The sequence below is a fragment of the Tursiops truncatus genome, chromosome 11, assembly GCF_011762595.2.
Source record: "Tursiops truncatus isolate mTurTru1 chromosome 11, mTurTru1.mat.Y, whole genome shotgun sequence".
In the NCBI taxonomy this organism is placed as follows: Eukaryota; Metazoa; Chordata; class Mammalia; order Artiodactyla; family Delphinidae; genus Tursiops; species Tursiops truncatus.
Window position 1 is genome coordinate 22,604,546 of NC_047044.1, and position 18,889 is coordinate 22,623,434.

The 18,889-nt window shown below is 37.8% G+C and overlaps 1 protein-coding gene across 2 annotated transcripts; it reads left to right on the plus strand.

Moving 5' to 3' along the window:
* The first annotated feature begins 215 nt into the window (after window positions 1-215).
* IKBIP (IKBKB interacting protein) lies at window positions 216-18,546 on the plus strand. 2 transcript variants are annotated; one of them, XM_004328305.4, is made up of 3 exons: window positions 216-391; window positions 6,214-6,331; window positions 17,589-18,546. In XM_004328305.4, exons 1-3 carry the CDS (start codon window positions 216-218, stop codon window positions 18,342-18,344), a joined length of 1,050 nt encoding a protein of 349 aa, XP_004328353.1. In that variant the 3' UTR covers window positions 18,345-18,546. The 2 variants fall into 2 exon arrangements, with proteins under 2 accessions (XP_004328353.1, XP_019773957.1); XM_019918398.3 differs by lacking the exon at window positions 17,589-18,546 and adding an exon at window positions 10,702-13,156.
* The last annotated feature ends 343 nt before the right edge of the window (window positions 18,547-18,889 follow it).

Here is an 18,889-nt window from a genome sequence, read left to right on the forward strand (position 1 = left end):
ACCCCAGCTGGAGGAACTAGAAAGCGGGTGGCTGGGAGACGCTGTGGAGCAGGGAGGATGGCCGGGAGAGGAAGGGGGCTGGTTTCTGGGCGGTGTCAAGTCTGAAACGGGGCGCGGTCACCGCCGAGCCTTCCCGCGGAGGCTGAGGAGGCCACGTCTCGCTACACCAGGGTGAAGAGGCAGCCCCGGGTTTGTCATCCTCAGGACCTCCAGACATGTCTGAGGGGAAGAGCCGGAAGAGGTCGGCGCCCAAGGGAGCCCCAGCGGAGCCTGGGAAGCGAAGCGAGGACGGGAAGAGCCTCGAGGGTCGGGGCGGTGGAGGCGGGGGCTGGGCGGATCCCCGGACCGGCTTGAGCCTTCTGTCGCTGGGGACGTGCCTGGGCCTGGCCTGGTAAGTGGTCCGAGGCCGCCCGGGTGTCCGGCCTCCCGTGGTCGCCCTCTCTTCTCTGGGTCCCGCGTCTGCCCCGGCCCCGCCCGGCTCGGCGTCCCGCTAACCTCTAGCCGCCACGCTTGCGACTTCTGTTCCTCAGCATCGACCCCAGGGAAGGGACGGCCCAACCTTTATTTTAACTTTCGCTCGTTTCTCGTAATTTATTTTTGTACTGCTGGCGTGCCTCGATCGCCCAGCTGGAGCTGAGGCCAAGGTTTGGGAACGTCAACCATTAAGAAATGCAGATTCGGCCAAATTTCATTAAGCGCCTGTACAGGACAGAAGCTTTCCCGTTTTTAGAACCCGTTACTTCCTGTCCGCTGTGCATTTGGGACAAATTTGCCCCACCCCATAAATGCCTAGTGGCAACGTTTGCAACCTTAAAAGAATTCATTATGCTCTTAGAGCAACAAACGTGCATAATATAAAGTTTTGGAAGATAGCTCTTATTTTGGTTATTGTGCATGCGTTAATAAGTCTGTTCCTAAGTTACAGACTGAGTTTTAGTATAACACTTTTGTTCACCTGAAACTAAAAACTTATAGTTTTTAAACCAAGCAAATAGCGATATATTGATGTCATAGGAAAGATGAATATTAAGAAATAACCTTAAAACCAACTTATTTTGTTTTCCTCAATCATATTCTTTAGGATTAACCTATTTCGTTTTAATAACAAGACTGACTCTTTAGAGTTCCCCTCCATTTTCACTGATTTTTGAAGTATTTAGAAGATAGCTATTTATCTTCAAGAATAATTGGATTCTAGAAGCAACCCTGGATGTCCTCTCATCTAGAACATTTTTTCCTTTTTTTTGGCTGCGTTGGGTCTTTGTTACTGCGCAGGCTTTCTCTAGTTGCGGTGAGCGGGGGCTACTCTTCATTGTGGTGCGCGGGCTTCTCATTGCCGTGGCTTCTCTTGTGGAGCACGGGCTTTAGGCACACGGGCTTCAGTAGTTGCGGCATGCGGGCTCAGCAGTTGTGGCTCGTGGGCTCTAGAGCGCAGGCTCAGGAGTTGTGGCTCACGGGCTTAGTTGCTCCGTGGCATGTGGGATCTTGCCGGACCAGGGCTCGAACCCGTGTGTCCCCTGCATTGGCAGGTGGATTCTTAACCACTGCGCCACCAGGGAAGGTCTAGAACATTTTTGATGCTAGTAAATTTTGAAGTATACTTTACTGATGACTCATCCTCAGTCAATCAGTCAATAAAAGATTTGTTACAATAAAGTGAAATGTTGATTATTAAATATTCTCTCCAAAAAGAAATAAATTGTTATTTTACTAATATATTTGTTTATGGAATATTTTGATCTTAAAAGAATAAATGTACAGAACTTACTGTTTTAAATAAACTGCTTTTATGTCTTATATCGCATGACCTTCTTCAGGTAAATCAAAAACTTTGTGCTGGGAAAGTTATTCAGTACTAGAACTTAGTAGGCTAAAATATATATGTTGCTTCTTTCTAGAACCTAATACAACTGGTTTTAGTTACTGAATTTGTTCATTCTCATCCAAAGATTCATATTCATATGAGATAAATTACATCAGAAAATGCTCAACTTTTAAATAATTTAGTTAGTGTCCTAGGAAAACACACTAACAGGAATCTATAAAGGAAAACAACTGTTGAAAAGCAGACACTTCAGCTCAGGAATTTACTGTTAGTGCCTGCAGTAAAGATACAAACAAGTTATATTCAAGTAGGAAGATTTTATTTGAACTGTGTCTTTGCAAAATAATAAAACAATGCTCAAAGATTATTTCTAAAATGGGCAGATTCAATGATTGTTATTAAATGACTGTTAATTGCTCTTGTGAAATCTTTTGCGACAAGAGTTGAAGTATAAATTCTTTGGTCACAATAGCACATATGTATTCGTGGTAAATTTGGGAATTTTCTAAATAAAATGCAAACATTGGGCTTCCCTGGTGGCGCAGTGGTTGAGAGTCCGCCTGCCGATGTAGGGGGCGCGGGTTCGTGCCCCGGGCCGGGAAGATCCCACATGCCGCGGAGCGGCTGGGCCCGTGAGCCATGGCCACTGAGCCTGCGTGTCCGGAGCCTGTGCTCCGCAACGGGAGAGGCCACAACAGTCAGAGGCCCGCGTCCCGCAAAAAAAAAGAAAATGCAAACATTTAGCATCTCAGCACACTGGAATTATAACTAAGCCACTGACATTTTTACCACTAGGATTAGCACCTAAAGATTGGTCTATCAAATCTTTATTGCATGCTATTGTACTGACATTGTTCTGGTTGTTAAAATACAAAATCGAATATATGTGCCTAAATACAGCTTAGGAGTACTCTAATTTTGTCTGATTAAGTTGGGGCAGAGATTTGAACCCTTGCACTGTCCGAGGTTGATTTCAAGGCATCACTATTTCAGTATCTTCAAACCATTAGTGTTTGGATCCTTGTTTGGAAAATAAACAGAGATAATGCAACAAAAGGGTGGTACTTGAACATCTCTCTATTAAACAAAGTCCTGATAATCATCTTCTGTCAGCCTGACAATAAGATGTTGGAGATAACAGTTGCCCAGAACTATAGGGCCTGAGTGTTGGTTTGCATACGTCATTTATAAACTCTTTAAGGAAATTTTCCACGTAAGAGATTGAAGACATTCTGCTTTCAAAAAGTTTTTAAAATTTATGAAGGTACTAAACAAGACAAAACCTTAAAAGCTTATTACATAGAAATTTAGTCAACTAGAAGTTCCATTGTAAAACTTTTAAGTTTCTTCTGGAAATTTCAACAGATTTTTTAATTGCCTTTATAAAAGTTTGTCATAGCATTTGTGATAATTATGTATCAGAAGTCAAAAGCTCTTTCAACCATCAGATAATTCAGGGGTTTTTTTTCTCTAATACAACTTTCTCTATAAATCGTTTATACAGTAAAATCTTGGCTAACCCCATTTTTCAGCTTTTGTTGTTAGTGGAGTTTAATCTGAAAGACAGTTATCCTTTAATTACCTTGATTTTTAAAAATGGAATATGGTCTGTGTGTTCCTGAACTTTCAGTATTATGCTGAAAATGAAGTTGCTGTATGAAACATACAGCTAAATGGATACTGACTGTTTCTCATTACTAAGTTGAAACAGAGCCAGAGAAAAATCCTGTATATATAAATCCTCCATCAGCTGTCTGACATCTAGGCCTCCTAAAGGAGCTATGCAGAGACAAGACTCCAAGGAACTACATGGTTTATTCCCACAGGACCCTGAATCTATATGAGTTCTCTGTAAACTGCAATGGATTATGAAGAAGTCAGGAAGATTCCCTTTGTAAAGCCTACACTAAGGTGGCCAATTAATCCGGGTGCTTTTCTCATACATCCATACCTTCAAGATCTTTATCTATGATAGGGAAAAGAGGCCCCAAAACAGAGTAAGAGAATGCTGCTTTTCCTATTAGTGGGTCTCATCCATTCACTTCATCCTTTGTCTGCTATAAACCCAACCCTGGTTCAAAGTGTGACAGGCCTGGGGCTTCTATCAAGTGTTAAGTAGAAGGGAGCCCTGATCCATTTTACCACTCTAGGCTTGTCAGAGGGATGGGAAAAGCAGCTGTGCAAAGCAATTCAAAAGAAAGGGCCAAGGTACGTAAAGGGAATAGTTGACGTTTTATGTTCAAGGCACTTTAAGAGCTTTATTAATGTGAACCTGTTTAATCTCTGCAACACCCTATGAACTAAGTAGTTTTATCCCCACTTTGCAGATGAGGAAACTAGCAAAGGTAAGTTAAATAACTTGCCCAAGGTGCTTGTACAGCTAGTAAATGGCAGAGCCAAAGTTGCCTAGCTTCACATTCAACCAGTATGATATGCGGTCTACCTTTGATATTAATCCAAAAAGAGGCCAAGACCCTAGAAATAGAAATCCCTAATCCAGAATTGTTTATAATCCTTTCTTCTCCTAGAAGCTGTAGCCTTTAGCAGACCCTAATTGTTGTCTCATCTAAACGAAGGAAGATAGGGAGTAAGGAGGTCTTGAACTGCTCCTGTTAGAAAATGCCTCTGACTCATAAAAAGGAAACAAAGCACCTTGGGCATAATCTGGATGCCAGTTTCAAAAATTAATGTTTCACAATTGAAACCACCTTCTCTAGTGTACATTTTTGGCTTCTAGAAAAATCATTCTCTTCCTTAATGTTAAATGAGTTAATATTTATAATGCCCTTAGAATAGTGTCTGGCACTTGTAAGTGAAAATAAAACAAATGTATTTTAACTCAGCATCATACAGACCACTGTTGATTATTTTCATTACTAGCACTAAGTAAACTTTATACTTGTTTTTTCTTTTATGCACTATTCACATATAGAAATAGTGAATTTTATTTTTTTATTTTGGTGAGAAGCTAACCATGAAAAAAACTCTACAAATTATCATCAGAGATGGTCACTAATATGATACAGTTTTCTTCAAGCTTTTGCTTAATATTTGAATTTTGAAGAGAAGGGTGGAGATAACATTAAAAAGATTAAATAAAACAGAAAGTCCTGTAATTAATTTTTGTGGATCAACCTTCATAAGAAATCCCTCTTATAATAATGATTTTATTCTAAATGAACACACTGATCTATAGGATAAATCCATGAGGTTAACACTGGAGTAATGGATGATAAAACTAGTTCCTGAAATTAGACATTTCTTTAGACCGTCTTTCTCCTTCATCTCTGTCTGCTGGTCCCTAAAAGCCAAGAATGAAATAGCCAATCAGAAAAGAATTGTCTACACATCCTTCTTTGAAATTAGGATAATAGTGTTTTCTAATAACGAGAAGTTTTGTTTAAAAGTTCATATTAACACACAGGAGAAGTCAGTCTGTACTAATTATGTAACCTGGGCTTACTTAATTCACTGTTATCTCATAGAATAAACATTAGCCATCATCAAAAGAAATTTATTTCATCTGACATTGTAAACATTTGTTTAAAATGCAAAAACTCCATTTTAGTTTTGGACAGTTTTATAAGCAACAGTTAGCCTAATGATATTTATGAGTTTGATTCAATCACCTCTCCGTTGAGTTTTGAATCTTTAAATGTTTGTCTTGCAGTGGAAGTCATTTTTACAATAAAGTGTCAACTTGTCGTTGTCATCTTGGCTAGGAGATTTGAAAATTTACAATATCTAAGTCACATCCCAAACCAATTAAGTCAGAATTTCTGTGGTAAGACCCAGGCATTACACTTTTTTAAAGCTGCCAGGTGAGGGTTTCCCTGGTGGCGCAGTGGTTAAGAATCCGCCTGCCAGTGTAGGGAACACGGGTTCGTGCCCCGATCCAGGAAGATCCCACAAGCCGCGGAACAACTAAGCCCGTGCGCCACAACTACTGAGCCTGCGCTCTAGAGCCCGCGTGCCACAACTACTGAGCCTGTGTGCCACAACTACTGAAGCCTGCGCGTCTAGAGCCCGTGCTCCACAACAAGAGAAGCCACGGCAGTGAGAAACCTGCGCACCGCAACAAAGAGTACACCCCGCTCACCGCAACTAGAGAAAGCCCGGGCAAAGCAACGAAGACCCAACGCAGCCAAAAATATAAATAAATAAATTTTAAAAATTTAAAAAGTAAAGCTGCCAGGCGACTCCAATATGCAGTGAAGCTATTGAACCACTGGACTGCGTACTCACTCCTCCCTTCTTATAAAAGCTGCCACTACCTATACCAGAATTTATGTTGTCCTTACCAGAAGTGGGCATAAAATACTGCTTTAACATCCGAACTTAAATGGGTTTGAGTTAGGAAGTACTGATTTTTTTTCCCCCTTTTTCAGGTTTATATTTCAGCAGTCGGAGAAGTTTGCAAAGGTGGAAAACCAATACCAGTTACTGAAAATGGAAACCAACGAATTCCAAGGGCTTCAAAGTAAAATCAGTTTAATTTCAGAAAAGGTAATTATTAATTGGCATATTTGGGGAGATTTTACCGTTTTTCTTCCCCATTGCCACCCTTCTACCCCAGTTGATAAATTCTTTTTCCCTGCCTTTTAGACCATTACTACTTTAACTCTCACTGGTTTTCCTACTTCTTCACATTCTCCCTTTAATCCAACTTAGTCTTAGCTTACATTTCAAAAGGACAAGAATTTTCTAATATATGACAAATGTTATTGTTTAAAAAGACCAATATTGTCATATTGACGTGACCTCAATTTTCTATTTAAATATCAAGTATCTAGGGCACTGAAAATATTATTGATCTTTAGATATAAAATTAAAATAGGAGTAGCACTTTTTGGACTAAGATCCATCAGTTTTTTTTCTTTATTTCCACTTGGTAAGCATATATATTCATATGCATATAAGAATGACTAACCTAAAATAAATATTGATTTTTATAGACAAATGAAAATTAAAATCCATGTCTATTTTGTGTTTCTTCAAGCTGCAAATACAAGTGCATTACTACTGTGATTCTTAGAAATGTGAGACAGATAAAAAATTTTTAACTACCACATGTCTCAGGAGAAGGTCAGCTGCAACCAATAAGTCATCATGTGGGCCTTGTCTGGCTACCAGAGACCAAGCTATCATTGGGAAACATGGCTTGTTTGTTCCTTTGTTCATCACTGAGCCTTTACTCAGTGATAAGGTAGAAAAGGATTTGTGCTTGGCCCCAGGGTAAGCAAAGATGTTGCAAAAATAGAAATGAAATAGACGGCCGGCCGAAGTCCCTGCAGCCTGATGCACAGAATAAGCCTGTAGTCCCCGAAAAGATAAGAGTCATGGATTAAAATCATCCCTTACACGTGCCAGTGAATTCCATGGAGGGTGAGTTTAGAGGCCTCTGGGAAGGTGCTGCAAGAGTTGGTATTTTGACCTAGGGCTCAGGTTGGAAACTGATTGTAGTTATCGAAAGCCCTCTAATCAGAGCAAACGTAATGATAGAAAAAATTTCAGGAGATAGAAACTTCATGTACTTAAATGCTATTGAAAACATATTTTGAAGAAAGATTTCCTTTTTAAATGAAAAATTTGGCAGCAATTAAAATGCTTTTAGTGAATCTCTGCCTTGCAAGCTTGGAACCCGGTAAGGACAAAGATTTAACATATGATTAGAATTTGAAGTCAAATATTACAGGAGATTAGAGCCTGGCCTGTCGGCTATCACTCTCAGTATCTCTCCCCAGTAGCCCTCTAGTCTCCCTCTTCTAATATCTAATTACTCCTAAGCAGCTGTAAGGTGGAATACTGCCCTAAGGGGTTTTTTTTAATTTATTTATTTTTGGCTGCGTTGGGCGTTTGTTGCTGTGCGCAGGCTTTTCTCTAGTTGCTGCTAATGGGGGCTACTCTTCGTTGTGGTGCGCGAGCTTCTCACTGTGGTGGCTTCTTGTTGCGGAGCTCAGGCTCTAGGCGAGTGGGCTTCAGTAGTTGTGGCACACGGGCTCAGTAGTTGTGGCTGGCGGGCTCTAGAGCACAGGCTCAGTAGTTGTGGCTCACGGGCTTAGTTGCTCCGCGGCATGTGGGATCTTCCCAGACCAGGGCTCAAACCCGTGTCCCCTGCATTGGCAGGTGGATTCTCGACCACTGTGCCACCAGGGAAGTCCGTGTCCTAAATTTTTTGTATTAAATCTACAGTTTGGTAGACTGAGAATGTAAACCTAAGGGCTTCTCCATGCATAAATTTAAATATTCATTTTTTTCTTACTTTCCACTACGTGGCCAATTTTATAATGGGCAATGTTTTTTAATAAAACTCATGTAGATTACAAAAATGCTTTTGTAAGCAACAAGGATGTATTTTATGGCACAGGCAAATATAGCCATTTGTTTGCAATAACTTTAAATGGAGTATAATCTGTAAATCTATGTTGTACACTTGAAACTAATATAAGATTGTTAATCAACTATACTTCAATTAAAAGTAAATAAATAAATGCCTTTGAAGCAGGTATTTAAAATATCATCCTAGGATCCAAGAAATATTGTCTTCACATAGTTCGTTCTCTCCCAGTCTGCCCTAGGAGTAGTTTAACAATAGCTGACTCTTTACAAAGCTGGCCCTAAAGGCCAGCTTAATGCAGTAGGAGGGGAAAACAACTAGACATGGGCTCTCATCATAACTGTGTGACTTTGGAAAAATCACTTTAACTTCTCTTGGCCTCTATTTCATCATTTATTAAATGAGAATATCAAGATTTGTGTAAGGATCAGATGAGATACAATATATATGCAAGCTCTTTGAAAACTTCCAAGCAGTAATAAATTTAAGATATTAACTTTTGTAAAAAATGAAAAACTATTAGACTATAATGGCAGCCCATAAATGCTAGCTATTGTGGTGTGCTAGTCACTTATTGTTTGCAGATTAAGTCTTGAGACCTTTGTTATCCTGAAAAGTTGATCTTATAATTGGAGTCTCCTGGGTTATACTGCCTCCAGGTTATAGTGATGCTCTGGTGAACAGCCTAAACAAGGAATTACCTTGGATTAAGATAAGCTTGTCTCTGCAAGATGCTGCTAATAAGACAACTAAACATAACACTATTACCAATGTACAAGTATTTCTCATAGTTGGTGTTTTTAAAGGAGATTGTATTATAGCTACATGTATACATTAAAAATAATTTTTAAACAAGGTTTCAGAGTGATACTGTTATGCATTGTTCCCAGCTATCACCTGGAACTGCTTCAGGTCCTGATTGGGGTGGACCCAGGAGGCTTCTGGCCATTCTTCTTCCTAAATATCAAGAAACATGTTCTTTATACCCTGAGATACGGGGACTACAAAAAGGCATAAAACATGGTCTCTTCCCCTAAGGAATTTAGAAGCTCTCATAGCTTCTCCTGGCTAATTCATCAGTATAGGGACTATACTGTATCTTTGTTTTTATATCCAGTGTCTAGCACAAGGTCTGGCACAGAGCGAACACTCAAGAATTCTTGAATTATATGCGCTAAATGCCAAATAAGTGGCAAATATGTAATATGATAGATTCTACAGGAGTTCAGGCTCTCATGGCTAGGGTCATGGAAGAATGCTGCACTGAAAACCTGAGACCTGGTCTGAGCCTTGAAGGAAGGACAGAACTTAGCTAGACAAAGAAGGAAGGCTAACATATAGAGAAGTTATGGAATTTGGGACTTCCTCCTAGAAGTGTTAGGAAACGTTAAGGGGTTTTTAATGTTCTACCATGGTGTACATAGCAGTTTTTAAAACTTCAAATCTGGCTGTAGTGTGTAGGATGATTTAGAGGAAGTAACTAGAAGCAGCTGTTAGATAATATTTCTATAGTATTTTCCTTGATCATCGAAGTTCGGTTTGGATGCCCTATGTAAGTGCTTCCATAGCTTTCCCTGTCACAGCGCATGTAGACTTCGCTTTCTCCCCAAGTAAACTAAGCTGCTTAAGGGCAGAACTGTGTCTTGTACAGTATTATGTCTTCAACATAATGCTGCAAACATTTGATAAATTAACGATCATTTCTAGGCCTTCCTATAGTCTCTAAGGCTGTTATCTTTGTGTGAGTATAGGCTAAGAAAGAGGTCCACACCCTGGTCCTTCTATATTCTAGACTTAGGAGATGCTAGGAGCTTACCATAATTTATAGATACTTAGAACACTTTACTGTTTGACATCAGTTGTCTCTGTAAACTGATTTTTTATTCACTTTTTGCCTTTGTGATAGTTATAAGATCTGATTCTGGTAACTTTTCTGCAAGAGGTCAGTCAACAAATTTTTTTTTCAGGCAGAAAGTCTTCCAGAATCATAGAACTTAGGAAAGTTAACAAATTTTATAACTAAGTCAGTTTCTAAAAAGCCAAATAACTATTAAAATGACAACTAAGTTGCTTTCCATTGGAATAAAAAAAGAAGGAAATGTGATATACTTCAGGCTTCTTTAACATTATTTTTCTTTTGAATATCCCTCCATGAAAATGCACAAATATTTAGGATTATAAGTTCAGGTGTATACAGTTGGCCCTCTGTATCTGTGGGTTCCCCATCCAAATATTACATGAGGGACTTGAGCACCCATGGATTTTGGTATCCACAGGAATACCAGTGCCTCACAGGTGGATACCTAGGGATGAGGGACAACCATATTTTTCTACCATAGTGCTAATCTATTAAATGTGTTTAAAACATATTTTTAACAGCTTAAATATGTAACAATTGTTTTTGTCTGTATGATTCTTATGTATTTGGATATTTTAGACATCTTCAGAATTTGAACTTGGCAAGTGATTGTTAAAGTATGTTTCCCTAATATAAAAGTTATTAAGTAGCCTTGGGAATTGTTTTGTGTTATAAATGCAGCTTGCAGCTACTGAAAGTATCCTGCAGGAAGCTACATCGTCCATGTCTTTGGTGACCCAGTTTGAGCAGGAAGTATCCAGCCTCCAAAGTATCATGCATGACATTCAGAATAGTGAAGAGATGCTCACTCAAAAGATGCAAAGCCTTAATGAGAAATTCCAGAACGTTACAGATTTCTGGAAGAGAAGCCTAGAAGAAATGAATGTTAATACAGACATTTTCAAATCAGAATCAAAACATATACATTCTCAAGTTACTGTCCAAATTAACTCAGCTGAACAAGAAATAAAATTGCTCACTGAAAGGCTAAAAGATTTGGAAGATAGCACACTAAGAAATATTAGAACTATAAAAAGACAAGAAGAAGAGGATCTTCTGCGAGTAGAGGAGCAGCTTGGCTCCGACACAGAAGCACTTGAAAAGTTAGAGGAGGAACAGCATGCTCTCTTTGCCAGAGATGAAGACCTGACTAATAAACTTTCCAGCTACGAACCCAAAGCTGAAGAATGCAAGACACATTTGCCAACAATTGAAAGTGCTATTCGCTCTGTTCTCAGAGTCTCTCAGGATCTGATAGGGACAGAAAAGAAGATGGAAGACTTGACTCTTCAGATGTTTAATATGGAAGATGATATGCTGAAAGCAGTATCTGAAATAATGGAGATGCAGAAAACCCTTGAAGGAATTCAGTATGATAATAGCATATTAAAGATGCAGAATGAACTGGATGTTCTAAAAGGAAAAGTTCATGATTTTATAGTATATTCAAGTACAAGAGAAAAGGGGACTCCAGAAGAATATAATCTAGAAAATAAAGGAATTGATAGTGATTTTTGAATGCACTACATTTATCCTGATGAACCACATTATTATACATAACCTGATTAGTTCCATGCTTTTGAGTTATTTTGATATGCCTCACTTTACCCTACATTATTGGAAAATAAGTGAGGTGTCCACACAAATGTGTTATCCAGAGAGTCAAAGCTTATCTTTTTAAGCAATAAAACTTATTTCATTTTCACCATTTTAAATAGAAACATTTCTAAAATATATATTTCTCTACTTTTTTGAAGCAATATACTTAATATTTTTAAATGTTTTTCTAATAATTAATGGACATTATTGTGAATTTCATCTGTCATATTGGACCCAAATATATTAATGTCCCTAGGAGCTATTGAGGGGTGTTTACCTCCTCACTCAACCCCAGTTTGCTATTTTTCAAACCTTCTGTCTATTTCTTATACCTTTTCTGTCACCTGAAAAAGTGACCCACTGACCTGATCTTACTGTCAGGTTGATCAGTAATGTTTTCACCTCAGCCAGTTTTTCATTTCCTTCGCAATTTACTGCAGGCTAAGAATCCAGACAACCAAGTTTATAGGAATTTTGTCTAAAATAAAAGATAACATGCCTGAGGGAGAGCCTGGAATGCTTTGCTATGAATTAATATGCACTTTTTGAAAACTATGGAGACTGGGAAACATTTTTACTTTTTGTTAAGGTTCTAAACTGTTATAGATACTTGTAAGAAATTTTTTTAAAGAGTAAATGTGTTCTTTTTGAAAGTTTTCCGTATGAATTAAGTGTGCATCCTGTGAAGTATGGACTTTGGGAATATCTTTGTATACCTGGGCGTTTTTTGCTTTGTTTTTTTTTAAGGTTCTAACTGTGTTACAGACTCTTGTGTTTGCTAGGTACATGATCTCTAGATAAATTTTCTACTTACAATAAAAATACACTAATAAGCCTGTGGCCTATTTTAAAGAAGAAAAAGCAGCATAATGAGATATGATGTGATAATTATGGTAACTAAAATATGTCATTATTTTAGAGTCCCCAAACTAATTACCCAACCAAATTTGTTTTACATAGTGATTTTATTTTACACAAAATTATAAAATAGAGTCACAAAGAATAAGACATGGACATATTGAGATGAAATTAAGGGGAGGTCTAGACAGATTTTTGCAATAATGATAATCGGAAATGTGCAAGTTTGGGGAAGCGCATAACACTTTTATTGGTAAACTGATGTATCAAGGGTGTCCAAGGTTGGTGTTGAAAAAACTGAGTTAACTGCATTTGAAAGTACTGTTCTAACAACATGTTTCTTCTTGCCAATAACCAACTATAGTCCCAGTTTTATAATGCAATTTCAGTGGAATTAAACACAAAGAACTTGAAAGAAGTCAGTTACAAAAGATAGTTGTGGTCAGGTGGTTTTATCATGTAAATCTGTACATTTTTTGAAAAATCCCAAATGAGTTCTGCTTTGGGGTTAGGAAGGCCTATGGTAGACAGCCGTGGGTCATAGGCACAGCATTAATTTCTAGAATATTAACATTAAATTTCTTGACTTCTGAATATCTAAGTTCTTGTCTGTGTGTACTAACAAAATTGTATATGTTTGCTTTTATTTGCATGCTAATAAAATAGATTATAAAGTTAACTGGAACTTTGTCGTTTCAACCTCCATCCTGCCAGGGCATATGTGATCTCTTGTACTCTTTACTTTTATTTATTTATTTATTTATTTATTGGTGTGTCACCAGATTTGACACATCATTATTATTAACTACGGTATGTACCATAGTAATGGTTACAGAAAATAAATGGAAATAAGGTGGCCACTGTGCTCTATAGTGACAATTACAAGGGAAACAAAAACTGCCCTTCTACAAGTATTTCATGAGAAAATATTGTGTACATGTATATACACATGTATATATTCCTTTATTCAGGGGTTTTCCTATAAAAAATTGTCACTAGAGAGATTTAGATGTACCTAGTTTGTCTTCCTCTGTTTCTTATATTCATTTATTTAACAAAGATACTTGAAATTTCAAAAACCTTCCTGTGTATCAAATATTAAATTACATTGTTAGTTTTCCCTTTAAGGAAGATTACCATATCCTAAGACACATTTTTGTATCTTTGTAATTAATAATAAATTTTACATTAAGTTTCTGATAGAGAGTAGTGTCCATTTTTTTAATTAGCCATATAAATCACTTTTACAAAACAAACACCTAATTTTCTTAACCCTCCAATGTAAAGTTGAAAAGTATATTTGTAGTAATATTTCCTTAAATTTTGCCTAAAGATGAGAAGCTGTTGACTAAGTGTATTTTTATATTTTATAATGAAAAATGTTGATTTATTAGCCTGTATGGATTGATAGAAAAGTAAATTTGTAAGATACAAAGTTAATGGCTTTTTTTTTTTTTTTTTTTTTTTTGGCTGCACCATGCGGCTTGCAGAATCTTAGTTCCCAGACCAGGGATTGAACCCACACCCTTGGCAGTGAAAGCGTGAAGTCCTAACCACTGGACCGCCAGGGAATCTCCAATGGCATTATTTTAATTTTAATCTAATTGTAGGTCTTTGTGTGAATCTATAATCTTGGCCAAAGATTAACATGATGTCATATTCACCAAACATAATTTTTAATGCATTTCTCTGTAGATTTACCTCATATTTGCACAGTTGGCAAAAGCTCTGCAAATTCACCCAGTATCTGTGTCGCTTCAGCTATGAACTACTAATTTAACACAAATCAAAATGCTCCATCCCAGCTTTACAGAGCAGGGAAGGATAGAACCGACATTTTGGAGCCTATTATGTGTCACACTGCTAGGAGGCCTACATTCGTCATCATCCTAACAGCTCCATGTATTGAGTATGTATCTACCCTGTCCCAGTCATTGTGCTAGGCACTTTGCATGTTATCTGTTATCACAGATTCTCACCACAGCTTTGCTAGCTATGAGACCCCTTTTACAAATGAGGAAATTGAGGTTCAGCAAGATTAGGAATCTTACAATCACACTGCTGAGTCTGTCCAATTCCAGAGGCCACTGACCTCCCACTATACAGTGCAACCTGCTGCTGTTCAACCAGGGAGGGAAAAAAAAAAATCACAAGAAATCAGCTGTCAGTAGAACTATCTTGAGAATTCAGAAAGCTATAATCCAGTCAAATGCGCCCACTACTATGTTGCCATTAAACTAGACTATAAGTCCCTCAAAAGTTGTAACTGTGACCTAAAATTATTTGGGCCTTGGGCATAAGAAAGAATCAATAAATGTTTAGGGAAGAGTGAGAAAGCAGTGGAGGAGAAAAAAACCCTAGACTGGAATCTTCTAATCTAGGCTTTGCCACTGACTCTGTGTTCTTGGGCACTTTATTTTGGGGCTCAGTTTTTTAATTTGTAAAATGAAGGAATTGTACCAAATAATTTCTAAAATCTCTCCTGGCTTTAAGTGGTTTTAAACTTTAGAGATCAATAAAATTTCCAGGTCCCTTAGTACAGTCCAAAGATCCTTTAGCAAAGTTTCTGGAAGGCTGATTGGACCCACAAATCATTCCCTTGACTCACGTTGTTCTGCTTGTAGATCCAGACAACATTTAACATTGCAGGGCAGCATCTAGCTTAGTACCTTGCTCATATGATAGGAACAGGAATATTAGTAAGTATTCAAATTACTGGGTGAATCTTTCAAGCTACCAATAGACTCCAACTCTTCTGTTCATCTTAAGCAAATAGCTTAAACAAGCCATTATGTAATCTTTAAACATAATTCAGTGAAACAATTTCTAGGCTATTCCTATACTGTATTGAGTTTCTATTTTAGTGAAGACTAATAGAAGTTAGTAATAAATTGCTTTTATAGCCTACCAAGTGTGACAAAGAGGCTTACTAACAGTTTCTTAATGATCTTATACTTCTAAGAATAAATTTAGCCCTTTCTGAGATGTCTTGTTTAATGCTGTTAAGCTATCTCAACTCTACCAGATTAGATACATTAATAAATGATAACCTAGTAATGAAATAGATGAAAGTAAGCCCTCTCCTTTCACCTTTGAAAATCTTTCAGCAAATAAAATTTATTGCAAAACTTTCCCCTAAAAAATAAAATTTAAGGTTTTGCACTCACTGCTTGATTTCCTTCCTATTTGTGCACAGTAAACGTTGTTGAATCAAGATGGTTTTGATTATTAGTATAAAGCTGTAGACAATCTCCACTTTAAAACAATGCTTTCCGGGCTTCCCTAGCGGCGCAGTGGTTGAGAGTCCGCCTGCCGATGCACGGGACACGGGTTCGTGCCCCGGTCCGGGAGGATCCCACGTGCCGCGGAGCGGCTGGGCCCGTGAGCCATGGCAGCTGAGCCTGCGCGTCCGGGACCTGTGCTCCGCAACGGGAGAGGCCACAACAGTGAGAGGCCCGCGTACCGCAAAAAAATAAAAATAAATAAATAAAACAATGCTTTCCTAGAAAACAAGCTGAAAGTTAAATGTGCAAAGTGGAACAACTGACTTACATGTTATAAATGGGATTTCTTTTTTCAATGTAATCACAATGTATATCTGTGTTACAACACAGGCTTTGACAATATATTTTACATTTGTTCTTTAATTTTTTTTCTTCATAGTTTAGCATACAGCGCACAGGCTTAAGTTAATCTTCTGATTGAAACTTAATTGAAACCTGACAATTCCTATGTGTTTTATTTATTTATTTATTTTTTTCGGTATGCGGGTCTCTCACTGTTGTGGCCTCTTCCGTTGCGGAGCACAGGCTCCGGACGCGCAGGCCCAGCGGCCATGGCTCACGGGCCCAGCCGCTCCGCGGCATGTGGGATCTTCCCAGACCAGGGCACGAACCTGCGTCTCCTGCATCGGCAGGCGGACTCTCAACCACTGCGCCACCAGGGAAGCCCATGTTTTATTTTTTTTAATTAAATAAATTTGACATATAACATTGTGTAAATTTAAAGTGTACAACATGATACTGTGATACATTGATATATTCAGCCTTGAGAAAGGATATCCTGCCATTTGTGACAACATGGATAGACCTCATGCATGTATGTTTTAATTTTCAATTTTGTATTGTTTATGATACTTACCCATCTTATCACTATAATCAACACTTTAATATTCCCCTTTCCCTCTTAACTTTATTAACTGATGGTACAATGCAATAAAAATTCAAATATTAAAAATACAATAAAATAACTCAATTTCCCCAAAACTGCTATATAAACACACATACACATGCACACAACAAAAATAACAACTTGAAATGTTGCCAGGCAGTTGTGTGGCTCAAAATGTTCATCAGCTGATTTGTCCAAGTTAAATCAAAACAATTTAGAGACATCAGTATTCAATGGATGCTGGGGAAGGAGGATGGCATTGAAACATCCAAAAGCTGAGAATCACTTGTATTTGGAATCTTGGAATTTTAAAACCTTGGAGATAGTGCTTTGTTTGTTTGTTGTTTTGTTTTTTACGTATCTATCATCTCTATTAAACTACTGAACTGAGTTGAAGCCACAACCGAAGCTGTACTCATCTTTATGTTCCTCAGACTTCACATGCCTGACAACACACTAGGAACTTAAGGATTACTAATTGAATGGAATTAGTTCAATACCCCAAGAAAGTATTCATAAAAGTAATAGGACAATAAAGTCCCTTCATTCTAGCACTTGTACCTACAAACAAACTTGCATTTCAGAAGTCATGTTGTCTTGTTTGACCCCCCCCCAAATTTAGCGAAACTCATCTAGAGGGGGCTTCCTCCTCCCTTCTCCAGCAACAGAAGGTACATCATTTCCCCTCATTTAGCTCATTTTGTCACCATGCAGAGGACTGGTGGTGCCAAAATAACTGGAAAATGCCATTTGCAGTCACATGAAATTTCCTCAATGTTTCCCTTCCTATTCATTAGCAATACACTTGATGCATCTTTTACCAAATGCTTTCCAGAAGAGCAGTAACTTTATAGTTTAAAATAACACCTAAAATTTAAGTTGAATTTTAAATGTTAAGCTTTTACTCAATTTAATTATTCTGGTACTATATTTTCTTACAGTGTCAGAAGTCTGAAGCTATCATAGAACAATTGAAGTCTTTTCAAATAATTACTCATCTAAAGCGTCTACAGGAGGAGATTTATGAAGTGAAAACTTGGTCCAACAGAATAACTGAAAAGCAGGATATATTGAACAACAATTTGACCACTGTTTCTGAAGATGTTACAAAAGTAGACCAAAGTACAACTTCCATGGCAAAAGATGTCGGTCTCAAGATTACAACTGTAAAAACAGATATGCGACGTATTTCAGGTGTAGTAACTGATGTAACATCATTGACAGATTCTGTTCAAGAACTAGAAAATAAAATAGAAAAAGTAGAAAAACATACAGTAAAAAACATAGGTGATCTTCTTTCAAGTAGCATTGACCGAACAACAATGCTCCGAAAGACAGCATCTGACAATTCACAAAGAATTAACTCTGTTAAGAAGATACTTTCTGAGCTACAGAGTGATTTCAGCAAGCACACAGATAGATTTTTAAGCTTAGAAAGTGACAGAGCTAAAGTTCTGAAGACAGTGACTTTTGCAAATGATCTAAAACCAAAGGTGTATAATCTAAAGAAGGACTTTTCCCGCTTGGAACCCTTGGTAAATGATTTAACAGTACGCATTGGGAGATTGGTTACTGACTTACTACAAAGAGAGAAAGAAATTGCTTTCTTAAAAGAGAAGATATCTAACTTAACAATAGTGCGAGCTGAGATTAAGGATATGAAAGATGAAATAAAACACATTTCAGATATGGATTAGCTTGAAATTACTTAGATTAGACTGAAGAAACTTTTTAATGGGACCTCTGTCATGTTATAAAAAGACTGACAAGTCAGAAATAATGAAATTTTGGAGTAAATACTATTTTGTATTTGATTCTATTTTGTACAGTAAAAATAAAAGTTTTTGAAGGACTGAGCACTGGATTTTCCAAAATAAATATGCTCAAATGTATTTAAAACTTTATATAAAACATGTTTGCAACTTTATATAGTAAGAACCTTATGCATCCCCCTTACATATACATGCATATGTTCGCACGCACACGCGCACATGCACACACACATACACACTCAGGGTCTGCCAGTCTAGCGCTGGGAAATCTAGATGGGGCAGGATCTGAATCCCCACTTGCCCTCACTAACTGCCAAGGAGCATAGTACGTGTGGTTGGGGCCCAGCTGAAGAACTGCCCATCAGGATCAGGGCTGTAACATATATTATCCATTTAGAGTAAGAGAAACTAGAAAGGTCACAACCAGGGAGCTGCAGGAAAAGAATCATGTAAGAATTCCTGGGTCCTTT